Source organism: Dufourea novaeangliae, unplaced genomic scaffold (genome assembly GCF_001272555.1).
Source record: "Dufourea novaeangliae isolate 0120121106 unplaced genomic scaffold, ASM127255v1 scaffold89, whole genome shotgun sequence".
Taxonomy (NCBI): domain Eukaryota; kingdom Metazoa; phylum Arthropoda; class Insecta; order Hymenoptera; family Halictidae; genus Dufourea; species Dufourea novaeangliae.
Genome location: NW_015373988.1, coordinates 947,033 through 974,241, shown reverse-complemented (window position 1 = coordinate 974,241; position 27,209 = coordinate 947,033). Strand labels below are relative to the sequence as shown.

The 27,209-nt window shown below is 43.5% G+C and overlaps 5 protein-coding genes across 5 annotated transcripts; 2 read left to right on the top strand and 3 right to left on the bottom strand.

The window, feature by feature from the left end:
- Positions 1-688: 688 nt before the first annotated feature.
- On the top strand, positions 689-1,954 carry LOC107187424 (protein starmaker-like). The gene is made up of 3 exons (XM_015575528.1): positions 689-1,265; positions 1,342-1,395; positions 1,467-1,954. The coding sequence occupies exons 1-3, from the start codon at positions 689-691 to the stop codon at positions 1,952-1,954; spliced, it is 1,119 nt and encodes a 372-aa protein (XP_015431014.1).
- Positions 1,955-2,898: 944 nt separating this feature from the next.
- Positions 2,899-3,630, bottom strand: LOC107187423 (histidine-rich glycoprotein-like). Its single transcript, XM_015575527.1, has one exon. It carries the CDS (start codon positions 3,628-3,630, stop codon positions 2,899-2,901), a length of 732 nt encoding a protein of 243 aa, XP_015431013.1.
- A 1,469-nt stretch (positions 3,631-5,099) lies between these two features.
- LOC107187422 (histidine-rich glycoprotein-like) lies at positions 5,100-8,957 on the top strand. The gene is made up of 2 exons (XM_015575526.1): positions 5,100-5,895; positions 8,179-8,957. Exons 1-2 carry the CDS (start codon positions 5,100-5,102, stop codon positions 8,955-8,957), a joined length of 1,575 nt encoding a protein of 524 aa, XP_015431012.1.
- A 6,239-nt stretch (positions 8,958-15,196) lies between these two features.
- LOC107187421 (histidine-rich glycoprotein-like) lies at positions 15,197-16,027 on the bottom strand. Its single transcript, XM_015575524.1, has one exon. The coding sequence runs from the start codon at positions 16,025-16,027 to the stop codon at positions 15,197-15,199; it is 831 nt and encodes a 276-aa protein (XP_015431010.1).
- Positions 16,028-23,359: 7,332 nt separating this feature from the next.
- On the bottom strand, positions 23,360-26,062 carry LOC107187420 (hornerin-like). Its single transcript, XM_015575523.1, has 3 exons — positions 25,837-26,062; positions 24,713-24,973; positions 23,360-23,622 (listed from the first exon to the last, which is right to left on the bottom strand). Exons 1-3 carry the CDS (start codon positions 26,060-26,062, stop codon positions 23,360-23,362), a joined length of 750 nt encoding a protein of 249 aa, XP_015431009.1.
- Between the last annotated feature and the right edge of the window lie 1,147 nt (positions 26,063-27,209).

Sequence of the window (27,209 nt, the reverse complement as noted above, 5' to 3'; positions counted from 1 at the left end):
TTTTGTATTGCTGTCTTTAACATATTTCATGTTCTATTCTATAAATTTTCCTCTACAGACAATATTACGTATGTCAGTAAACAATCCACTATTGTTTATTGAATTCACTACTTATTTTGAGGAATAAGTTATCTGAAGCTAAAGATCAACAGGATATATTTAGCCCAAAGTACGTGATTTCCTCATTACCAAAAAAACACTAGATTACTTAATGTGACATCTACCAACATCAACACAAATCAATTTGGTAATCCTTCACGATACCTCGAAAGTGGACGTAACATCGCAAACCCGAGGGACTCTCTCCTTTTTTCCACTCAGATCGATGACCGTGACCAAAAGGATCCCCGAGACCTCTATCACGATCGATCGCTACACGCGCCACGCTGCCAGCAGCACATTACGCAAATCGGTATACGCGATTCCCGGGAACAGGCAGCGGCAAGTAGAGCAACGCCGTCAATAACACGGCGTACTTGAATTATCGAGCTCGACCGTGGAATGCCTGGTCCCACTCAGCAGCACAGATCCCTTATTCACCTCGGCGCAGCCTCGAATCACGTTCCTCGTGTGTATATAAAGCGAATGCCGGCCGATTGATAGACGCACTAGTGTGGATTCCGGTTCACCGGCGAGAGATAACGCCCCTGTATCGCCTGGACCATTCGACCGCAATTCTCCCGAAGCCATGTATGCAGGAACGGTGTTGGTGTGCGTGTTTCTTTCAGTAGTCGAGAACTATGCTGGCCCAGCTAGGACGCAGCGTATGACGGTTACAAAGATGAGGGCTGCAGATCTGGAGAGTTCAGCCAGCGGTTATGTCTACGACCAGCAACAGGGACTTCCGGTTTACTACCTGCAGTACAACAATCATGGAACCGGAGGCTACTACCATGCACCGGACACAGTGCAGTACGTTGCTGCACCTGTTGCTCAAGCGCCGATCTTGAAACCGTACGCGGTGGTGGACGATCTAGCCGCTGGCAAAATGGCTCACGAAGACACTGTCATTTACGGCGACAGGATCGGGCACGTGGACGGTGCAGTTAAGACAGAACCACGAGCCCCCTATTATTTGGAAAAGATCGCTGAAGAGGTAGGGAATGTGGAGGATGAAACGCATAGTACCGAGGAAAAGAGCGAAGATGAGAGTGATGGGGGCGAGAGTGAAGATGGGGATGATCATGGGGATGAGGGTGGCGATAGTGATGAGGATGTTCATGGTGACTTTGATCATTCGGTGAAGGAGTCTGGTGGTGGTTATGGTGAAGGAACTGACGAATCTTATGGACATCATGCCGATGGGAATGATGGATCTTATGGACATCATGGTGATGACAGTTCTTCCGATCAGCAAAGGTGATCGTGGCACGCATGATGACGAACATGATAAAGGTAAACTTTCTTAATCGTTAATTTATAATGTGCAGAATGTATTGAAGTTAACACAATTGATTGCTTCTCAGGATACTATAGCAAAAAGGGTGGACAGGAGAAGGAGCACAGAGACGAGGAGGAGGAGCACGGTTTCCACGAGGAGGCTGAGGAAGGAGAGAAAGGCAGTAATTACGGGCATTCTTCGTATCACAAAAAGGGGCAAAAGACTAATGGCTTCCACAACGTCTACCACAAAGACGAGTACAAGAAGGAGACAGATTTCTACGACGACGACCATAAGAAGGGTTATTTCGATAAGTTTGAGGAATTCGACAAAGGTTACAAAGCTACCGAGGGTGGCTTCAAGAAGGGCGGCCATCACTCTTCGGGCCACGATCAAGATGATAGCGGGAAGAAAGGGTATTACGACAAAGGATACCATCGAAGTCAAGATCAAGGTCATCGGACTGAAAAAGGGGAGAAATCTTATCATTCGGACTACGAGGATTACGGTGCCGAGAAAGATTCGAAGTCGGCAAAAGCGCACAAGTTCCATAAAGATTCCGGTCATCATTGATCCTTGTATTAAGTGATCATAATCGTACGGGATCATCTGTTATTGTTATATATTTATTGTAACTTATGTAATATAATAAAGGCGTAATATTATTTTGTCAAACACAATTCTTTTAATTTGAAATTGAATACTTGAACGTGTGTCTGGTTGAATGATGGATAGGAGGAAGTAAAGCTGGAAGTGACGCTTGATAATTTGGTAAAAAAATATAGTTTAAAAGCTGTTGCGTTTGTGAAATGTTCTCTATTGGAATGGCACTATTCCTGTTACACAATAGCATGCGATAACTTTCCTGGAAAGTGTTATTGACCAAATTTTTTGCGGTCGCTAATGTACCGTAGCGTGTCCAATGCAAAAAAACGAAGCCATTGAACTAACGCAAGAAGCATCGCTAACTGGCTTGTCAAACGCTGTGGATGGATTGCCAAATTGCTGTTTTGAAATAACAGTGTAACTTTCATTCCGTTGATTCCCAAAGCTGCGTTAAGGTTCAATACAATTTAACGTTTTATATTAAATTGTGTAGCAGACATAAATCTTCCTGTATCAATGTATTAAGAATGGATTCCAACATTTTTATACTTGAGAGAAATGTAATTGCAAACGTATAATATTTGTAGTGACAATTTACTAATGTTTAAATATGTTTAATAATATTAAAATATTACATAGTGGCACCATTTTGGCGTGCCAACGTATAAATATATTACTAGAGCATTCAAAGATTTGATTCGTACATCTAATTTTTCTTAAATAATTTCAAATAGTGGAAGACTAACGTAATATCCTGCATTCTATTTAACCAAAAGCTCAGACGATAAAAAAAGGGGGTAGTTGACTTCGCTCAACCTAAATACAGATCTCAAAAATACATTTATTTCAATGAAATACAAAGATCAACGTAACACGACGCCTAACAAACATAACAATCAGCAATACCATTCTTATTGTCCCTTCTTGAATCCCCACGACTTATGATCGTCGTGTCCTCCCTTCTTTCCATGCTTCGAGTGATGACTGTGATGCTCATCGTGACCACCCTCGCCCTTGTGTCCCTTGTGGTCGTGATGATGATGACCCTTCTCGAAGTGGCCCTTCTTTCCGTAATGATCCTCGTGTTCATCGTGATCGTGGTGACCTTTCTTGAAATGTCCACCCTTCTTGTGTCCGTGCTCATGATGATCGCCACCGTGGTCCTCGTGGTGTCCAGAGTCATGGTGTTCGTCGAAGAACTCGTTGTCCTTCTTGGACTCGTCTAACTTGTGCACCTCGTGGTGTCCCTTGGTGCTGTGTCCTTTACCATAATGCCCCTCCTCGTGGAATTTGTGTCCCTTCTCGCCCTTCTCGCCTTTGTGATGCTCGGAATAGTAACCGTCGTCGTGATGGTGATTCTTCTTGTGCCCCTCGTCCTCCTCGTGGAAGCCTTTGTGCTCGTCCTTGTCGTGATGGCCCTTCTCGCCTTTCTCGTGATGATGGGACGACTTGTAGCCTTTGTCACCCTTGTCACCGTGTTTGTGATGATGATCGGAATGATGCTCCTCCCCGCCACCTTTCTCGTGATGATGATGGGAAGCTGCCATCTCCATATCACCATAACCGTTTCCGATCTCACGGGCCGCCGTCATGCATTGACAGACCACGTAGACAGCGAAGAGGGCTACCACCAGACGCGACATCATGGCTGGGTGGGAAATAGAAGGACGGTACCCGAAACGTTCGACTCCGTTGCCGCGTTCAGTATGATTAATCCGGTCACCACGGCCGGTACTATATATATCAAACGGGGGAATAATCGATATTAAGGAAGCGGTGTCTTTCCTGACTCCTTAGCGCAACGTTGCGAAAGTAGCGTCTCCTTAACCCGCTTAGCCGGCAATTCGTCGGTTTCAACCGATCCGGCGCTGTCAATCGAAACCGTTACGCAATCCCGATCGAAATCAACCGGCTCTCTCGCCTGAAACTGTTCTCTACCCGGTGTGTAAACAACAGCCACCGTATTTTTCGGCTTTTGCATGATTGTGCGTCGTTGCGTAACATCTATGCGACTTTGAATCACGTAACTTGATGACGAGAATTCTCGATCGCGATTCGAAGTTTAACTTCGATAATAGACACTTGATCTGTGTGCTTGGGACCTTGGAACTTTTGGTATTAAACTGAGCTTCCATGAGTTTTCGTGTTTGAAATATTATCGATGGAATGTAAGGGTCTGTAGATTAAATGGTAGAAGTTTATCGAAGAGTTGTTACGAGATTTTGATGGTTATTTAATTTATTGGTAATAAAGAGCTTAATAAACTTGCTTCTAAGTAGAGGGTGCACGTTACTAGATGATGCTCGATCTAGGTATGACGCCGGTGTAAATAGATCACGTTGTATTTATCGACACAAATACGGTTCCCTGTTCATCGACCGCAAAACAGATCGAACAGCCGGTGCTCCTTTTATGGAATTTCTCGACACGGTTCGCCACCTCGTCTAACGCTCGTGAAACCGTGATCACGACACGCATAATCCATGTCCACAATTTTCCTGGATCCGATGGCATTTCACGCGTGGAATCCCGTGCGAAGATAAAGAGAAACCGCAAGGATAAAAGTCCCGTTCAGGTTTAATTGATGAAAGCGAGCGATCGGTTGCGCAAAGAAATTCGGTGAACGGTGAGAAGTTTATTTTTCACATTGCAAATCGGCGGTCGTTTTGTAACAATGCCTTTGTACGGCCCGTACTCTACCGGCTACAAATTGATTGGCTTTTTGTTAAAAAAAAAACCCGTATCTTTCTTCGACATTCCGTGCTCTCTTGCACATAACGTCGCTCGTTCGTTGCACAGTGAATTACTTAGAAGGAGAGCTACTTTATCAGCTGAATTACCTAGAAAAAGTGTTTATCCGAATCGATGTATCGTTGTTCCACTGTTAAACGGATGTGTACGTTCCATTTGGAGCAACCTTTCCGCCGGAATTTTGGCCGTGGGGGGCCGGTGATGTTTACGAAATATAGATCTCCTGTACTGGGAGGCGACTCGGTGTTAGGAGGAACGAAAGCGATTACGTATAAAACGCCAGTATGACGGCCGGTATATAAGGTTTGCGTTATAGCGACGTGATCAGTCGATACCACTGGTTGGACGACAAAGTACCAATATGGCGAGAAATTTGTGGCTCTGCCTCGGCCTCGCCGTGGTTTGTACATGCCTCTCCTTAGCTGGAGCTGGGGAGGTGAGGAACAAGAGGGACCTCATGATGGCAGCCAGCCATCACGGTCATCATCATGAGGATGGTGGCGGCCACGACCATCACGGTCATCATCACGAGGAACACGGTGAAAAGGGAGACAAAGGTTACAACAGCCATCATCATCACGACCATGGCGATCACGGTCACCACGGCAAGGATCATGAAAGTGGACACCACGACGAACATGGCGGACACAAAAAGGGTCACCACGACGAGCACGAGGAACACGGCAGCCACCATGAACACGAGGATGGACACAAGGGCTCGAAGTTCGGCCACAAAAAGGGCCACAAGAAGGGCGAGAAGACACACGGTTATCATCACAAGGCTCACAAGGATGAGTACCATAAGGAGCACAAGTTCTACGACGACTACCATAAAGGTGGACACCACGAGAAGCATGGTAATCATCATGGACACCATGAGAGCAAGGACGGACATCACAAGAAGGGTGGCCACCACGAATCTGGACATCACGATGACCATCATGGCAAGAAGGGACATTTCGATAAGGGACACTTCGATGAGGATCACAAAGGTTTCCATGGTAAACATGGTTACGATGAGCATCACTCGAATCACGAGGATTATGGCAATAAGAATGAACATCATGGAGGAAAGTCACATGGATACTCTAGCGGTGGTGGCAATGGTGGTGGCGGCGGCGGTCATGGAGGCGGACATGGTGGCGGACATCGTCGTCGTTAGAAGCTGCAACCGATGAAATCATTTTTCGATTTGTTGCCTTATTTGTTTTTTTTTATTCTTCCGTTGATTAATTTTAGGCACCGCCATGAAATTTGTCATGTACGATGTTGATATTCTGACGATTAAAGTATTTCGAACAATTAAATTTTGTTATGTTTTCTGCGATCTCCCACATTATATTTATTCAATAGTAACCTAAAACGTTGCAGTGTTAAAAGACAAGTTGCACGTAGGATTTTGAAACGAGAAATTTACTATAGTATACTGAATCTTTCTTTATTGTTTTTCGTACCCCAGCGTTCTATAAAAGTTACAGTAATTAAGTAAATATATTTAACGAAGATAAAGTTCTTTAGTATGCAGTAACTCTGAGGCAGATGCGAACATGAATCTATTCAGTATCTATTATCCAGGTTTATTCAAGCGTCGTTCAGGTTTATTCTCAAGTACTATTATCCAGGCTTATTCAAGTGTCATTCAAGTTTATCCAAGTATGATTCAGGGTTAAAAAAATATTATTTTCATATGTATGATTCCCTTAATGCTTATTCACATTCATATTCGTACGACCCACTATTATAAAAACTAAGTAATTTCTATAAAAAACCAAGAAATATTATTTTGCAGTTACATACTTTCTATGAAGCTCACCAAAAAATTATAGAGAAATTGGAACAAAGATAACATTGTATTCAGCAACATCATATACGTTGTACGATATTGTATTAATAATTTTGGATCTGCAAATCCGACATACGATGATTTCAGAACTAAATCAAGTTCTATGATTCTTAACTACAGATAGTATAAACTGTTACATAATAGTTTTATAACATGAAATCTACTGTATGTTTTTGATGAATTGCTATACTAACGTATTTTATGATTTATTACGCAATGAAAAAACATCTATCCTATGTACGGTTGATTATAAAAATATGAAGCTTATATGATGGGGTAGAATATTACTGTATCTATGTATTTTGTCATAAAGCAAATACAATCTTATGGAATTCGTATCTTCATACTCTTAATAAAATATTCTTTACATCCACTACACCTGTGTCTTCTATATAACCATACCTATATTATTACTGTTTATTCTTACATACCGTCGTATTTGTGACGTTTCACATGTAATGATCATTGAACGTGTCACATATGACACTGTACATATCTTTAAAAAGTTTCTCATAAAATACAAGATTTAATACAATCTATTATGACGACATATCGCTTACTGTACCACTCTCTTGACTCTCGCGCCATCTTGTCTGCCAGGAACGTTAACCCGGTCACCAAAAACCACATCGACTTCATTCCTAAGTAATAAACCGCAAAGAATCCGTGACAAAGTACGAAAACACAATTAACGGTGTGCAATTGAAATTATATAATTGTTCGACAGGAAAATCGCGGGTCGAACGAAAAACCGTTCGAATTCCGGCGAACGCTTTAAATTCCGTAACACGTGGCAAATGTGTTCTACACCGTGATGACGGCCAAAAATCGAGCCATGCTCTCTCCCTTCACAGACGTTCCTAAAGCATTAGCAACGTTTTGCACGTTTTTCCTAACTGCGACCGGCGATGCATAGAGGTACCACAGGTGAAAGACATATAAAAGTTAGATCTTCGCATATCCGCATCATATTGGCTGCAGCCGCCATCACGTCGGTTGTAATATCGGTACTTCGCCGCCAGCCTTCTTCAACAAATTCTTTCCACCGTCTTCGTGGAGGAACGACTGTGCAGATACCGTGAATTCGCGCAGCTGAGTCATAGGTAATGATAACGATTATACTTGTCTTTTCCGACCGCTTTAGATATGAAGCGTAATTTACATATACTTTTAGTAAAAACAAAATTTTCAATATTGATAATATGCACTTTAAGTAATACAATGTAAATATTCTAATATATTAGGTTTAGAAATCTAATACTGATCTGACTCTGTATTGTCAAAAGTTAAGATATATTTAATTATATGACAATCTAAACACTCGGCCTAGATGTTAGATGTAATGGATAAACCTTCACTCCAATAAATTATAAAATCTAACGATATTATTAAATTTACTGGCATCGCTACTTTTCGAAATTGAGTATACATATATATCGTTACCAAATTGTCGGAGTGAAATGAGAAATTCACCATCAACAGAAAAGGGTAGATATATTACATTTACCAAGAAACTACCGTCTATATTTCTTTCCAATCAGCAGACCAGCACCACTGCTCGTGCTTTCAGACACACATGTTTGCACTCGTGTTGAAGGTAGGAACCAGGCCAGCGGAAAATTAAAGAAAACCGATATGTTTGCCGTACGTGGAGTTCTCCCGGTGATGATGCTTCTGGCGATTTTGGCGCCCGATGTATTCGCCGCGATCATAAATTACGAGGATATGGAGACGGCGGCCACTTCTCATTCCACTCATTACGAGAAGGGCGACGGTGGCGATAGCCATGCCGGTCACAAGGGTAGTCACGGTGATCGTGGCGATCGTGGCTACAAGAACGAGCACGGAGAGGAGGAATATAACAGGGGCCACCATGACAAAGACAATCACGCTGGCCACTACAGCGAAGACGGTGGTGACAGTCGTAACTATCATCGGGATGACGATTACTACGACGAGCATCATCGGGGCGACGGTGGCAACAAGGGTGAAAGTTTCCATGAAGATGGTCGTTATGGACAAGGACACAACACCCATGGCCGCCACGAGGTGAAGAAACTCGACGAGTCTGAGAAACATACGGATTTCAACGACGAGGATTACGATTCTGGTTTCGACGAGCAATATGGCGGACATCATTCCGATTACAATCGCGAAAGCGGCGGTCACCACAAGAACGGTCACGTGGACCACGATAATCACAACAGCAACTACGGAAAAAGTGGTCATTATGAGAAAGGTAGTCATCATAATGATAATAGGGGACATAACGATGACGGTGGTCACGATGATCATTATCGTAACGAGCACCGACATGGAGATAAAGGTGATCACGCTGACAGAAAGAGTTGGGCCTTCAAATCGGGCGGTCATTAACTGTTATTTTGCTCGATTTCTGAATCAGTTAATGTTAACTACTTTATATTCTTTCTTTCGGGAAGGTGTATGTTCATGTAAACTTTGTACCCTCTTGTTTACACTTTGACACGTGGTTACTTGTTGGCAATAAAATGATATAATGTTGAATGAATTATGCACTACTTCGTAATACGTACTAATGGAACCAAAAGCCAATTCCATACTGTTGTAAGCGGACGAGGGAATCGAATCCTTAATAGGCCACCCCTTGCACTTTTGTGACGAATACTGCTCCTGCCAGCTTTAACATTAACATCTTAATGTTAAATCTTAATCTCCTTTTCAGCTAGTTCTCTATTCCAGACTAAATGTTTGTAAGAACTAAATGCGACAGGATATAAAAAAACGTCGACCCCAAAATCAAAATAAACAACCACCATTACGTTTCAATGTTGGAGAAAAACGCTGATTGGCACGTAACCCCGTAAAAACTTCTCCGCAGTTTGGCCGCGCAACGGGATAAAAGGGGGACCGAGGATAATAAAACCCGGTATGTACACGTGTTTCGCGTGTGCGTTGTTTAAAATTTCAACGCATCATAATAAATTTTTACGTTTACCCGCTCGAGGCGAGGGTCGAGCCTGTAAGCTCTTGTACCTTACTTCGGCCAGGACCCTTTTTCAAACCTGGCTCGGGCATACTTCCCTGGTGTAAAAATACACACACACACACACTAATCCATCCATACACATATTCCTCCTGTTTTTCCATTTTCTTCCCACGCAGCAGTCTCGTTCTCGTTTTATCGCTCCCCGTCCGTGTCGCAGACGCGTTCCCAGCGACACACGGATACAAGGGATGAAAAGGTGGGACGGTTGCATGTGGTGGAGAGGGGTTCGCGGCGCATTCAGCGTGGCGCCGGTTTGATTAACGATTCCGCCCCTCTGCAAATGAAATTGCCGTGGCTATTTGTGGGTCTATCTAGTCGGGATTCCGGTGCACTGGACACGGATTAACGGAGCTTTATACGCTTCTTTTAGGTCGCGGGGGATGGGGGGGGGGGGGGGGGGGGGGCAGGGGTAGTGGATCTACTTGAAATTCTCGGGCGGGTAACAATTCCTCGCCTCCATATCCTCCCCTCATCGTCACCGTGCCTGGCCATTGTTCCATTTCGTGATGCACGTACGTGTGGCTGGCTTAATTAATCTAATTGGAGTGGTCGCGCGACTGGTAAAAGAAAAGAAGGATCGCGCGCGCACGCTCCGGCCCCGCGGCTGAGTGCATGGAAGAAGCATACACGTGCACAACGGCGTGTTAAAAGGGTCCGGAAGCGTCCGACCCCCTTCACCATCGTCGCCTCTCCCCACACGCCTTTGATCGATACCCACAATAATCCTGTCGTTCGGCGAAATTAATGAGAACACTCGAACCAGCCGCCACCGACGTCGACCCCTTCTTGTCTACGGCGAAAAGAACGTCGGCGTGAGAGGAACAACGGGAAAAATTAACCGGGTCTTTTGGTTCGCGACGGGAGCGAATACGGTGGAGGGTAGAGCTTGCGGTTCAACCGCGAGAGACCCCTCGGCGGTTGCTTCGCTGAAGTACGATACTAATGATTTATTGGTACCGTGGATATAAATGTGAGTTGGAGCTGGGAATTACGGAGGTTTATCTGTGTACGATAAATTAAGAACACAAGAAAACGATCTTCCTGTTTCTCGATGTAATCGATACACCTGAAATATACACTACCGCCAAAAGTATATAGGATCAAGTCTGATGATTAAAAAAATAGCAAAATAATTATTCTACAAAGATTTGATAAAAGTAATGTACTAAAACTGATTCGAAATGACTGTACACCGATTCTATTACATTTATTATATCGTAACAGAATAAATGAGTTACCAGTTCCATCAATTACGATCTCTGATCCCATACTTTTGGCCGGTTAGTGGAACTTCAACCTTCAGATTACGTTCCTCAAATTTTCGTAATAACATTTTTACTGCATACTTACCAGCTAAAATTCGACGTGTAAACTTCGACACAACCGAGATTCATCGCAGTCCTAGAGCCCCAGTGACAAGTCGGTCAATTTGATCGCGGCAGTATTGCCTAACAGTCAGCGTGGCACCATAACACGTGGAATTAGCAATCGAGTCCGGGTGTCCTCCGTAAGACTGACTTATTATTTCCCTCAGATATCGTTGGAACGCCTGCGAGTGGATAATTCGCAGAGGGACCACCGTGTGACACGGTTGCGCAGTTCTCCGCGCGATACCCGGTAAACCGGTTTTGTTTTAATGAAATCGAGTCGCGAACGAAGCTGCTAATAGAGTTTACAACGGGGGCGCGCGCGAGCGCTAGTAGAAGGTAACGAGGACTTAGTATGCGAGCCGGGGACAATGGGAAGCGTTTAAATTAAAGGGAACGTGTAAATTCCGGGGCTGGGACGGACGAAAAGGCGCGTCGCGAATACGAAAATATAGCATACGGAGCCATATGTTTCAACGGGGCGTCGCTGTGTCTCGTGCGAAACTACCGGAATGAAATTTGAAAATTAGCCGACGAGAGAACGCGCTCGCCCGACACTCTATTTTCATCGTCGACGGTGTATATTGAATAGCGTAGCCTTTGGTAATGAATTCTGTAGATTGAAACGGTGTCTCAAGTACGAATAAATTTTGAATTGCTCGACATTCTTTGACATTTACCAGGAATTGAAATGTCGTCGATGTTTCAATGTTACGAAATATTTTGTCTGTGAACATGTAGAAACTTTGATTCCAGTTGCAATAGTTGTTCTTTTGTTGATTGTTATTATATTCTAACACTATTAAATTAAGAATTCCAGCAATTATAGATGCGAAGGAGGGTGTGTATTTTCAATTGCGTTCTTGATGAAAATTCAAATGTGTGTTAATCCTTCGAAGTATTCATAATAATTTGATCACCCACTGTGGACTTATATTTATAGGCGATCAGAACGATCGCGAAGCCCCGAACTGAAACTTTCAATTCATAAAGGAGAAAATTACGATATTTCTCTTCATGATAATGAAATACCTATTTCAAAGGAGAAATGGAATAGGGGGAGAGTCGTAGTCCGCTCACAAAGAGGAATAAAAATTATTGGCGAAAAGTAATACGCGTAGTAATAAGATAATCCTGAATTAACCGATGGGTACACCTTTGATCAAATATTCAACGAGCAGACGAAGTAATAAACGAGCCACGTAGCTGGAGCCTTCCAGTGGAAATTGCCATGATAAGACTGCGCAAGAAAACCTTTGATGATATAAGCCCGACGGATTAAGTGCTTGGACTAAGCTCACATTGTTTGCGCGTTCCACGTTCCAGTATTATTCCGGAAGCGGTGCTTGGCTGAGGTACACGCGCGTTTGTAGAATCGTCTAATTAAAAAGGATACATTCGCGTTGCACCTCGGTGGATCGATAGCCGCCATGAACAATGTAAGATTCATCTCGAACACTATTCGTTCTCTCCCTTGAAAACGATGAAGTCACATCTGTAGGGGAGAGTGGGCAGGTTTGGGTCAGTTTTCAATTAATTTGTGGTAGTGATTAAAATGAAAGAGAAACATACTTTAAATCTCTGTTCAAGGATGAAAATATACTAACTGACCCAAAACCTACCCCCTCTCCCGTATGTACTCCGTTAGACGTTTGTTGCTGCAATAAGAGAAGAAATTTGCGCTAAAAAAATATATGCAATTTGCGACTGTCACGATTCTTGGTGCAATTAAAATGATTAAATTTTCGTCTGACCCCTTTGTACACGAGTTTCGGACGAAAGTATCACGGACGTTTAATTCGCGGACGCTTGCAAATGAAATTTCCATCGGACAACCTGGAAACGTGTCGCGATGAAAAACCTTTTATCGCGTAACACAACACGGATACCAAATGCATATACGAGGGATCGCATAAATAGTAATATTGTACGGATTACAGGGGGAGAGAGGGTCGTCACGACGATCCCCGGTTCGATTAAAAGCGTTACCTGTTCCAGTGTTTTTTTTTCTCTCACCCCACTCTCGATTACTTATCCAATTTCGTTGGACACGTTGTTTCCCCGCTTGGCCCATCACGCTCAGCGAACGTTTCTTGCGTCGTGCGAACGATGCTCCCCCTGATCGCACCGTGCAAATGCGTGCACGTGTCATCGATGCGTTGCATCGGGTAGCCCGATGTAAATAAAGCTTTCGAAGGTGTGAGAGCGTACGGGGAGAGACAGACAGGGCGGATAGGTAAATAGAAAGAAACGTGATGGAAACGCGAGCGCAAACAGTAGCGCTATTAATATGAGAAATTGATAAATCGAAAATTCTGCGACGATTTAATAGGGTGCTGGATTCATTTGCACGCGATTCAATGAATACAGTATTGAAATTTACAATAATTATTCCGGAGTTGTACGGGGTGTTCGACTACTAGTGCCAGAAATTGTAAGTGATTCGATGTGCGAAATTAAGACGAAAAATAAGAATGAGAAAATTTCGTTGGTAATTTTTTACGACGTGTCGTGAAGTTGTTAAATATCACCTTTTTGGCTACAAAGGTAAGGCACGAATTAGATAGACCTTCATTATTCCAGATACAATTTTCTCCTATTTTACAGTTTACCATGTTTCAATGTATTTAACATGCTATTTAGTAAAAGGAAATAAGTTTTCTTAACCTTTACATTTTCCTGTAAATACTAAATATAGAAATTATACTCTAGTTTTACCAGCATTTCGAAGTTAATCTACATTTTTTTAAATAAATTTTTTTATAACTACCGTTCGAACATTGGGTCTTCATAAGTAACACTTGAATATATCGACGTACAATATCCAAAGGAGATTGTAGAAATTAACCGCTGATAATTCATTACGCGGTCTCGCAACGCAATGGTGGGATCATATCCACGGAACAAATCAATCGACGAGATTTGTATAATACCCTGAGAACATTGTCACGAATCAGATCCGCGATTTGAATGGCGCGGCGGGCCCGCGCAAACAAATTAGAGAATCATGCTCGTCCCCGTAGTCGGCCGTAAGTCGTAAATGCACGGGGTTGATATTATAATCGAATAATGGCAATTACAAGCGACCCCGGGTACACGACGAAAATCCGGCCGAGCATCTGTTATTTATTTGCAAATTTCACCGCGTTAACTCGCGGCACGCGTCCAGCGGCGCATTAATATCCGAGAATCAATTGAATTGGTAACGCGACCGATTAAACTCTATCACCGGCGTATTACTGACTTTCTCGGTGCGTGATTGAAATCATTTATGTATACGTACGCGACGGCGTACGATCGGAAGCACCGGAACCGTGTTCGTCCGGAAACGGCAATCGAGCTCGACGGAAATGTTTCAGACTTTTGGTATAGACAGAGGTATAGATTATGTTCGAGATAATTTTGTGTCCTTCTTCCTGTGCATTTGTATTCGTCATGTGAAACAATAATAATAGTACTTTTTTAAGTGGTTGTGATTGGGAAGAGGAGAAGAATCAAGGGAGGAATAAGGTTACGAATTTCCGTGAGAAACGAAGCAACGCTTTCCGGTTTGACTGATGCCAGTGTTATGAGGCAAGCATGAGTCGAGGAGAAACTTATATGCACCGGCCGCAAGAAAGGTGAAAAGAGAGCATATCGAGGCGGCGCGTGGCCTGTTTTTTCGCGCTCTACTATGTTCGTCTCTATGTCTACATAATGTATGTATTTACACAATGGCCCGTAGCATAATATATGGATCCGCGATACATTATTCCGCCGTCGCTTTGGAAAAACTTAAGACTGACAGCTGTGAAATATTTGCGGCGCTCGACGTGAAAGAGCGTAAATAATGTTCCATTTTAAATATTTTTGTAGATTGCAGACGTACCGGATAAAAGGATAGAATGTTCAACGAAATATTAACGTTACACCGAACAATGGTGAATAACAACTTTAAAAGGACCGTTCTTAATAATACGATATTCGCACAGCAGTAACTAAAATCAGAAAAGCACATTCTTCTCTTCGTTTTATAAAAACGTCAATTTATTACTTTCACTTAACAACCTAACAACAACATGCAGACAATTCTCTTAATATCGATTTATAACATCGGAGTATAACAAAATTGTACTCAACAAGTATTCAATTCAGGATACTTGCAACGATCAAAGGCACGAAACGCAATATTAGGAAAGATCCATCTTCCAGTGTCCCCGATAAGTCTCGATCTCCTCGTCTCAACCCTTGTGCCCCTTATTGTACCCAAACTTCTTTCCAGAATGCTGATCGCCCTTCTTGCCGTAAGAATCATGATGACTGTAGTGATCATCGTGTCCATGCTTCCCATGATGACCCTTGTGCTGTTCGTCCAGATGTCCCTTATCGTGATGTCCCTTCTTGCCATGGTGATCCTCGTGATATCCGGCATGTTTGTGTCCGGCCTTCTTGTGTTCGCCTTCTTTCTTCTCATGGTGTCCATGAAAGTCTCCGTGTTTCTTATGATGGCCTCCTTTATGATAATCATCGTAGAACTTGTGCTCCTTGTGATACTCGTCCTTGTGGAACTTGTTGTGATAGCCTTTTGTCTTGTGGCCTTTTTTATGGCCCTTTTTCTCGCCGAATTTGCCACCTTTGTGCCCTTTCTCGCCCTCGTGGTGCTCCCCGTACTTCTCATTTTCGTCGTGGTGTCCCTTCTTGTGGCCACCGTGCTCTTCGTGATGGCCAGCCTGATGTTCCTTGTCGTGCTCACCTTTGTCGGTTTTGTCGTGATGGTGATGGCTCTTGTAGCCTTTTTCGCCCTCAGCACCGTGCTCCTCGTGGTGGTCCGCGTGATGGCTGTGCCCACCGCCTGATTCGTGATGTTGGCCTTGATGACCCGAGGCAGCTGTCGCGAGATCGTTGAAATCTTGGCCGCCCTCGCTCAAACCGGAAGTCTTCGACGGGACCGGTTGATGAGCGTTCGTCACATCCGTCTCTGCATCGCGACGAGCCCGATAGCCGGTCAACTCTCGCGCGTAGCATGCCTGCACCAGCAGGCAAAGTACGATGGGACAGACGACTCGTAGCATCTCGATCTGCTCTCGATCATCCGACTGATGATCGACGTCCCCACAGGGATACTTAAATATCCACGGTTCGATTGTTCCGTCACGGGGTCGGCTTGTGTTTCCATCGATTCCGCTTTCATCCGCGCGACCGCAAGCCTTCCTGGACGCTCGATCGGTACCGACGAGTGGGGAGGACCTTTCACACTTTCTCGCGCATGTAATGAAATGGTCCGCTGTTTTTGACGTAGACGATTTAACGGAAAAATAAATGTTATCGGACACCGTTGGTCCATGGGTCGGTGGGTGATGCAATTGTGATCGATGGTTCTCGAAAGTGTTGTAGAATGAACGATGAATAGCGTTCGGTGTAGAATCGGGGAAGAGGATCGGTTGTAATTACTCTGGATGGATCGATCAAATGAAGTATCGTTTATTACCTTAACAATTCGAGTCCGAGATAGATTTAATGGTAATGAAATCCTAAAACTATCTACAGGTATTAAAATGAGGTTAGAGTGTGCTGAATTCTTGGAAAATAGAAATTATTTTTCTTATTAATATTAATGAGGGAGACATGTGGCCAATAGTAAGCTTGAATAACAGCAAGTGATTAAAGGTCCAGAATTATCTCAGATAAGATAGTTGATATCATTGATGTACACTCTCGTCTTATTCGAAATGTCCGATCACGTACTTATATCTATTCATGTACGAGGTACACGAACGTGGACAGTATCCAAACGACTTATAAAATCTCTACCCAGCCTCCTGGCTAATATACACCCGAAGATCTTCGTTACAACCAATCAGTAATTCCTTCCTAATCGAATTTGCCCAATCATTTCCGCGAACTATTTCCCAAACATTTAATATCTGGCTAACACCTGTGTCCAAGATTCGCAACATTTTCTTGCCCATTTCCAATATTCTCTGCAAAGTGAACGCTTCAACGTACACCAACCAGTGCATGACCAGGTCAGACCTCGACAATATTCTCTTCGTAGCAACTTTCTAAATGCGACAAAGACGAAATCGATAGCGTTACATAATTTATCGAAATGCCTTGGCCCGTCGATCCTGAAACAGAGCCCCAGCGATGGCGTTGTCGAGCGCGGGCTTTCGATAAATAGAAGCTCACGCAAAAGCCCCGTGAGCCTGTCGATCGATGATCGAAGTCGTGCGCGGCTAACCAGGTGCTCGTACGTACAATGAATTTAATTAACGGCATGACGAACGAGCTGTATCGCGATCCACGTTTCGCTGATTTCCGTGGCGCGTCCAGCGCGAAGTGTCCAGCCATCGATAAACCGCCTGATGTCGTCGTTAATCGTATTACGCGCGACATAAATTCGCGGCCTTCTTTTCCTCCACCTCCCTGCGCTAGTAAACGTCGCGCTATTTATATCGTCGTAAGCCAAAAACAATTTATGGAATTTTACAGACGTCGGGGCGACCCGTATATCACGCGACCGATGACCGCCGCCAGTTGCCCTCCCCTCACGATCGTTTCGCTAACTGTTCGACCATTTGTCCCGTTTCTGCTGACGGTTTTATTCGCGCTACGTCGCAAAATCTCGGGACGATCCCGATATCTTTAAGATATTAGCTTCTGGGTCGGCGTGTATCTTCGCGGTTACATTCGTGGAACCGAGCACATTCGGGTTAGGAGGTTCGAGTGAGTGCTATTTGATTTAGCATCGGGACTCTGGGCTCTCGATCGCGTAGGTACCATGTGACGCTACGGTTTCAGGATTTGGAACGTTGCCCTTAATACAATCTTACGATGTTTCGCAGGAATCTGGTTTTGAATTGAGACTAGCGTTCCAGAGTTTCTCGATCAGAATGGTGACAACCTCGAGACTTTCATAGAAGAAACAAACTTCTGTGATTGAACGGTAGAATCTAAAATTCATGCCACATGAATATAGTATTATCATACAGTTAACTGATTCTCGTATAAAAACTCGACTTACTTCAATTATGCAACAGGAAGAAATCAGGAGAGTCCTTATTAAAGCTTAAAATCCGTACCATAAATCACGTGCCCGAAAATAGAGAGTCATCCGCTCGGATCGTATCATGAATCTCCAATTTCCACGTCTTCGGTTAACTTCCGTATAAAATGGTTTTTACGTAAGCGTGGCAAGAAATCCAATCCCATAATGGTCGACCGCGGAAATTAATCAATATCAGCCCGGCTAATGAATTGATTCCAGCCACCGGGACGTCGACAGTGGTCCTATGGTGATTAAGATTCCCGCGAAGTGTCCAAGAATAATCGAAGCTTCAGGTCTCGAGCATAGCGATGGGTGGTTTCCGTGAACTCGATACAAAATCGACTTTTCTTTCGGCAGCTACTTATTCCGCGAGGCGCATCGCCGTCCACGATATCTCCATTGCAAATCAGGAAAACCGAATTCGCAGTTTGAAACCTGTGATCGATAGATTCGGGCTCTTTACGGCCTTATTTGGCAGGCTCTTCGGGCTAGAGATTGGCTCCTCCGGCGTTGGCGCTGCATAATCAAGATAAAGATTGGTTACTGCCCAGGCTTCCAACGGGCTGGAGGGATTCCTTTAGACAGGGGGAAAACCGGATACCGGAGGCTCTGCCAAGTTCGATTTGGACTCGGTATCGTCGTAACGGAGATTAGATTAGGTGGCGTTCCCTTTGGACCTTCCAGATGGAGAGATTGCTTTGTAAGCAGATCCAACGGACCCCCGGTTGGATCGCGCGACCGGCGAAAAGTATCCCAATCCCTCCCTTCGTTTGGGAAAGAAGAGGCCACCGGCTATTAAATTAAGTCTTCAACTGCCGCTGGTTACACGAAAACAGTTCCACTAAGTGCCGTTGCGTTTCTGCCCTCGAGAGTTTCTTTTTTACTATAGATGGAGACCGTCTTTTGTTCCCACCTTCATATTCAACCCACTGACTAATGTACTGGCTTTTTAACGAAATGAATTGTATGTTAAATTCGAACAATTTTCACCGCGAAATTCGGTACAGAAAAATGATAACGAATATTTGCGAAGTAGCTCATGACCTGATCATCTTCCTTCGATCTAGCAACTAAGATAATCAGGGGGTTTTATGAGATATTCGAATTCCTACAGAAATATGAAGCGGTCGATGTAAAAATTCATTCAATCACAACAGAATTAAACTCTCCCGAGGACAATACAACAAAAGAGTACCTAGTCACTTTCCAGTGAATCTTTCATTGCCTCCAATTTTCTTTTTCAAGGGGCCAAGTCTCTTTCCCCGCGAAGCGTACCAACCACTGCAACGTCATTAGAGTCCTGGATACCCCTTCCATAGATTTGCTTAATTACCAGTGAGCCCCGTGTCGTTCGTCGACGAGGTGAGGCAACGCCACCCTCTCGCGACACTCGGAGTGCAATCAGTTGATGGCTCGACATCGCTCCCTTCACCCTTTTCGTCACAGCAGCGGAAACTGCTTCGCATTCAAGGCTAACGCCTCGTCCAACCAGCCCCGCTTCCTCCCACCCACATTCTTCTTTTTTCCCTGGCGTGGAGCAAGCATCCCTTACCGTGCTCTCAGCCAAGGGTGGGAGAATAAAATCGTCCTGACCACGGTCCGATGAACAATGGGACACAGTTCTGGCCTCCGCTAATGAAATTGTTTCCTAATTTAGATCCACTCCGCGGTCTGAAAGCGGAACTGGCACGAGCTCTTCTAGCTGAAAGAAGGGTAACTAACATTGACATTCGACGATTCGGGTTGACTGTTCCGCACGCGTTGCGAGGCGATTCCAATTAAGCGCACTCGAACCCGGATTGCCCGAACCAGCTCGAAATCCTGATCCTATCCGTGGACCGTTTTATTCCCCGCGGGGATTGCGGAGTTCTATTTCCAGGTGAGTACTTTTTTTTTTTGGATGGAATCGAAATTGTCTTGTTTGTGAGCTAGTGAAATGTGAAATTAAGTTTGAATCAAGGATCGGGTTTGATAACAGCGCGCTACGCGCTTTGGTGAGCCTGCAGGTATTTACAGTTACCGTTATATTGACTTTAGATTACAATACATCCTCTTCTATGATTATATTCGTTCCTGTTATAGGTATTGTAAGAAAATCATAAGCATCGTTATAGTAAGATATGGAACTGTCAGTCTACGATATTTTTATTTTGATATGCTTCTTACAATTAGTTGGAACAGGGCCGAGAATAAACTCTAGTAACTGTTTGTTCTACACTTGGATATATTGGATTGAAAGGACACTGATGTCCTTCACAATTCCTTTAACACTAATTTTAATAAATACAGTAAATTATCGATCAGTGATCGTAGGCTCCTCGGCATTGAGAGTTCAGACGTCATCCCCACCACTAGGACCTTGACAGCTGCTATGGGGGACACCCTCAGTGATAGGGATGACGTTTGAACAGTCAGTACCATGGAGCCTTCGAGCACTTATCGATGATTCACTGTATCTTGTTTCAATAGACCACCAAATAAAACATTCTATTCCATTCTATCTCCTCTGTCACTTCAAAGGGATTACAATTTTCTTGTACCACCGCTGCACAAGCCAGTAATTTATCAAACGCGCCTAGTTAGCGATCAGCATCCTTTAACAAGACGTACACACAACGATACAGTGAAAACGGTGTCGGTTTCACCTGCATAGGACGTCGCAGGTCACCCAGGGGAGGAGGGAACGTGATTAGTACAGCCCAGAGTCGACGGGCGAAGAACTCGCGAGGGTTTTGTGAAAAAGTAGGCTCGGTCACGCGAGCCAGCACCGGCGTCAGGCTGATTTGCCGCGGCGTGCAACGCTTGACGCCGCGTCCTCGTGCGGCGAATTCGTGCCCGGTAGATTTTGCAATTATTTATAACGAGGAAACTTCCGTGACGCCCACGCGGCCATGTCCGTTAATTGCGCGGGATAATTATTGTTAAACGCCGCGCGTGTCAAAGGATGATTCCGCTGTCAGCGTGGGCCTCCTCGAATTTTCTGCTTGGTGGATTGGAGAACAACACTCCGACGACGTCCGTCATGCGGGAGCTCGTGAAACTTTTTCGCTGTGGTTCTTTCCTGGAACTGACTGGATTTTCGAACTGTGTCACGAGAATTTCCGTATGTTTGTGTAACATCGGTGGATTGTTTTAAAGAGCTTCCTTGAGAATTAGTTGATATTGTTAGATGTAGCAATAAATAACCAATGATTCCTTTTAGCCCTCGTCAGAGTACATTCTTACGGTGAATAAACAGTTTTCTTATTTTTAATATTTCCCTGATTGATGTCGACATTTCATTCTCGGTAATTCAAAACTTGAAAACTCGTCGACGCTATAAATACTGTGAACTTTATAAGTTCGGTTCAAAAATATATTAATGTCAATGGTTGGCAGTCCTGCATCATATTTTAAATACGCGTCCGGCGTCGAGCTTAACATAGAACTGGATCGAAAGGAACGTGGCGTTGAAAGGTGAGAAATGTAATCACGATGACTGGTTATTTCAGAAAAAAATTGATTCCCTGTCGAGTCTATTTTTTATCTCCCCCGGCACTGCCGTCAATGCTCTAAAGGCAGTAACTCCGGATAAATCCTGTCACGTTGATCCGTTCCGACGTGATCGAACGGACCTGAAATTAAAAAAAAAATATTGTTCCACATTCATACTTTCGTTTTCGTCTGTATTCTACTAGATAGCGGTACGGTTTCTGAGGATGAATACGAGAATGTGGGCTTGCTTGTCGTGTCTGTTCTCGATATACATTGGCTGCCAATAATCGACCGTGGACAGACAATGCTAATGTAACGAGCCGCGGCGGACAACAGGTTCAAGTGATTAATTGCAATTTAGATCGATTCATCAACGCGATACGAGCGTAATACCATTAAATTCTGTAATAACAACGTGCCGCCTTTAGACGGCTTCGGAATTAAGCGGGGATGCATTCGTTACGGAATAAACGAGACTCAGTATCGAAATGATTAGCGCGTGCATGTGTTGTTGCAAAACAACAATCGGCAGCTTGAACTCGATCCCACACCCCCGGCCGTCATGGAATTGTCGAGTCTTAACAAGCCGTATTATACGACGATGTAATTGCATTAAACTGTACCTATTGATTTTTGATAACGTCACACACATACACGCGTGACCGTGTTTAGGTGTTCGTTACACAACACTTAATAACAATATCCCCCCCCACCCCTGTTCGGAATTCTCGGTATAATGCACCGATCACAATTGCATCGCAAGACAAAGCGATCGATACTGCCATTATCGAAAGTCGCTTTACGATGCAGCTTGAAACGATTACGTTTCAAATGTCGATGCGATTGTTCCCCGTTGTAATCGTTCGTTTTTAATTGATTTCTCTTCAATTGATATCGTAGGTCGAGCCGACCAAACAATTGCCATCGATATTTCATACAAATATGGTTTTTCAATTTCTGTAACTCTTTGTGCATTCAGCTCGTGAATTCGAGTGGATTTCAGGTTTGATTTTGTACAATATATGTTACATTGTGACGTTGAAATATGATTAATTTGCATTTGGTGTATTCCTTGCGTGCGTTTATTTAATGCATGTTTTCAGATTCATTCAACACGTAACATGGTTATACGACGATTATATACAGGTACTGATACATTGTATTAATTACTATATGTACATCATATTTCGACGATTACATAGGCAAACGAATAGTCAAGAACAAACCGAATTCCCCACCTCCGCAATCGTCTCGCGATTCGCGAGCTTCGTACGAACATTCACGAATATCCACGAGGATCCTCATGCCCACAATATCCCACCTAATTATCGCGGATGCGTGTGCAACGATCCCCACTAATTTACGATCGAAGGAGCTCGAGGTGAACTGATCGAGCAGCACTCTAAGTCTGGAAGCGATCCAGAAAGGTCACGCATAGGATCAATCACCGTTAGGCGAAAAACTGTACGTATTTGAGAAGTCAAACCGACTTTGTGTTCAAAGCAAACCGTCTCTGACATCCTCACGCGTACGCCCCTCAAATCGAGGAGTCACGAGCACAAACCGCGCCGTGGCATAGTCGATACGAGACAGACCGTGACGGACTATCGGACGATACAACATAGAAGTCACAAAATTAAATTCTCTTGAAATATTAAATATCTATTAACTAGTAAAACCAGTAACTTTGCAACTAATCCACAAATAATCTATCTCTTGAATTCTTTGTGATCTTTGTTGATCGCTTTTCGCAAAGTCACCCCTCAAAATCAATACCCACTTGATCATCAATACTTCCTCCTAGATTAAATACGTAAAGCACACCCATTAATTCGTGACAGTAATAGAAACCCGTAACAGAAGACGGCCATTTGGCCCACGATTAATAATAATGTCCTCCCCGGTGCCCATCACCGTCGCCATAGCTTCTCGAATAGGAGCTGTGGCTTTCATAAGAACCGTTTTCCCCGTCTCCAGCCGTGTAGCCTCCACCATGACCGTAACTCGAGGATTCTGGCCCATGATCCGTATACCGTGCACCATCGCCCTCACTATGGCCTCCATGATCACTGGCATCGACGTGCTCGCCGCTGTGACCGCGAAGATCCCCCTCGTCGGTCGTATAATGACTATCGACGACAGTACCTAGACAAAGTTTATAATGAACCTCTTGAACAGGGGCCACGGGAACAGTGTGTTCAACCGGTAATCGTATTAATTTCGCGGCTACGGCGTTTTTTTACTTCAAGGGGCGACGAAATTTCGAACGATACGAAATAGTCAAAGGGATTGTGTTACGGCCGTTCACGGTGCGTTGAACGATACGACGAAATAATTAGTGAAATGGCTGGACTGGTGAAATTAATACGAAATGAACGCGTCGATACGTTCGGTTAATATTATTATCGAGACCGGTGTAATTTTATCGAGGATCGATTGAAGTTGCGGAAGAAAAACTGCGATTGACGTTCGCGGAGCTGTACACCGTCGAGCACAGAGCCCTGGAACTGCTGCGCGAAAAAGAGTTTCCCAGCGAGAAGTTGGAGAAACTTTTGATGGATGGGCCGGACCGTTTTGTGAGAATGTAGACGGAATTTGTAGACTTTGGAAGATTGAATGTTAGAAAATGATAAATATTATCCGATAATTATTATAGGAATTTCAAATTTTTGAAATGATCAAGAATTATAATATTCACGATTCGATTGTAAATTAGGAAGTTCAAGAAAGTCTCTTCTAATGTCTCGTCCAACTCCATTCTGCATTAAATATCACAAACACAGTGTAGATATTATTTAGATTCCGATAAATATCTAATAAATTAAAGCAGAATATGTTCTACAATACTCATCTACATTTCCTGCTATTCATTACCCCTGTTTTATATTAACGAAGTAATGAAAACCCATACGTGTGGACTGTGACGAAATTCCTCGAAATAATATGCTAGCTAGCGAACCTGCCGGAATCAAATTGGCCAGGTGTCCAAATAAAAAAGCGCCGAATACATGGAAAATAAAACGGAAGCTACCGCTGCAACGTAATAAAATTGCGACTGTAAGTACAGATCTTACGGGACCACCGCCACGGAAGCCTGGTTCAATTAAAAATTCATGTGCTCTGGTTCGCAAATTAGCAAGCTGGCGTCGTTTCCCAGCTTCCCCACCTCTCCCCTCTTGTCTTCCCATAGTTACCATGCAATTACGCGTTCTACATTGTACACTTTTCGCTCTACCTGCGCCCTCGTGATCATCGCCCTTCCCAGAACCGGAGCTGGCATCGTCGTCGTGGTGGTGGTGGCTACTTTTCTTGTCAGCATTCGCTTTGCCATAGGCAACGTGCTTCTCGAATGCGTACTTGTCGCCGTCCCGCTTGTGGAAGGTGTCGAGGGTCTTATAACCGTGATTGCCCTTGCTATAGGTCGCCTCCAAGTAACCCTTCTCGCCCTCGGCGTCGCTGCCGTACGTCTTGTAGTATCCGCCCTCGTCTGATTTCCCTAAAATCCACCGTGTTATTCGTCCTCGTTATCGTTCGCAATACTGCCGACACCGCAGAAAAAAAAACGCTCCTGGGAGAACCCTCGAGCTCCGTTATTTTCGGGGAAATCTCTTCTTGAAACTTCCTTCGTTGGACTTTTCTCCAGACTTTTTTTTGTGCGCGAAGGAATTTTTGTCGTGGGTGTGTGGAAATAACGTTGTAGAAGAAATAAAGTTCGTTTAAGAGGAGTTGTTTTTTGGGGAATACTAACGCGTATTTTTCTAGTATATTTTGGGGGATTTAGAATTGTATGTGCAGTCCTCTGAAATGATACGATATTTTCTGTTATGTGGTTACATTGATCGAATTTCTGGAGTTTGTTGGAATGCATGGACTGCGGATTTTATCATAGAATTAATTGAGTATTTAAAGGTAAACAAATTGTTCGGATTCGTAGAGCAGTGTTTGTTGTGGCCTGCTAAGAATGCACGAAATATCATGCGATAATTATTGTCCCCCAGGTTTCATTTCACTGTTTCCCAAAAATAAGTACGCCTGAATTTCAATATACTAATGTGAATTCGTTAATCATTTAAACAGAATCGTTGATAACTTCCAGCACAGCAGCACATTTCGGAATCGTTGATGAATTTTAATTGCAAATTCCGTATTGTCGTTCACACTTTCATTCTCGTGAAAATGGAGAAAAATGAATATTAAATGTTTTCAGGAATCAAATGTTAATTATATTACATATATACGATACCTAACTATTTAATTCTCGTTTTTACGACACAATTTCGCGCTAGGGTGTACAATATTAATGAATGCATGACCTGGAAATTGTCGATAAATAAACAAGAAAGAATCTATTTAACATACCAGATCCATTTTTCATACGTTGTTTGGGCGATCGATTATTTTCCGGAGCGTTTCCTTCACCGAGAAGATCTTCAATTTCCGTGGCGATCGCCAAGGGCTCCGTTTCGCGAACGATCCGACGAAGGAAATCGACATCTTTCCAAGATGGCCGTGATTCGCCAGTCACGTGCTCGGTAAAGACGCAACAGACGAAAAGGGCCAGCACAATTGGTCCGACACGCCACATGTCGTCGATGCTCCTGATTCACTGATATCGATCTCGATTGTTTGTTGGATCAACTTCGTCAGAGGCTGCTTTATCCGCCTCCTCCCACTCGACTCTGTCGTGAATTTTTCTTCGCGAGCAGAAAGGATTTCGAGGCAGATGCCGGAGAACCAAGACATTTCACAATGACCACGGGACTACCGAGTTTTTGAATGGATTGCAACTTTTTTGCTCCCAACTTCGTAGTTTTGTTGCAATGGGATGAACTGAAAAACGACTTGGAATTTGTTTGTGGTTTCGAATTGGTTAAAGTTACAGCAATGGCTGATGTGTCGAGTCATTTAGTAGGCAGCTACATTTGGTCATCAGAAGTCCCTTCTAAAGACTTAATTAATCGTTTAATTATTTGACCATAATTTGTTTAAAACTGAACCGTTATTGGAACAATGCCTTTATGAGTGATGAAAATGATCATCAAATAAAAATCGACTCTTTTAAAATTAAATTGAACCGATACGTATTAAAACCAACACGAATCGAGGTAAATAAATTAAATTAACTTAAAATGTTCAGGTTAATAGCCCGTTCGATTTAATCAGCCGGAATTTTACGAAATTATTCGAAATCCGGAAATAATATCATACGCTTCATAAAAGAAGGCACAAACCGTGAAATAATATTAATATCGAACCTGAACAGGAAATCAAGTGACTACCCTCTACAGTATTAAAAACATGTCCTGACAGTGTTCATTAAAACGCACCAACTTTTCAAAACTACACAGACAAGTAACAGAAACAGATATTAATAAGTTGAACTACGATAAACATTTCTCGGTATCGTATCCACGAAGTTCCCAGGAATGTTATGTCAGCCACGTACAGACCCTTGGAAACTTCACGACTTCCTCCTTAAATAAATAATTCCCCGTACAATTAGACGCGTCGGTATACCAACAACCACGAAACGTCGATAAAGATTTCTCTTGCTTCATCGTCCCAAACAACTTTCGAGAAGTGTCAACCACGTATCAGTGCAGGGAACTTTCTATCTCCTCGGGAATTGCTTTCTGCAGAAGCGATCTTGACGTAAGTTCTTTGCTTCTCCACCGTTGGAAAGAGACACTGCATCCAGTGTCGATGGTTCCGAAGCTTCTTCACGACGATGG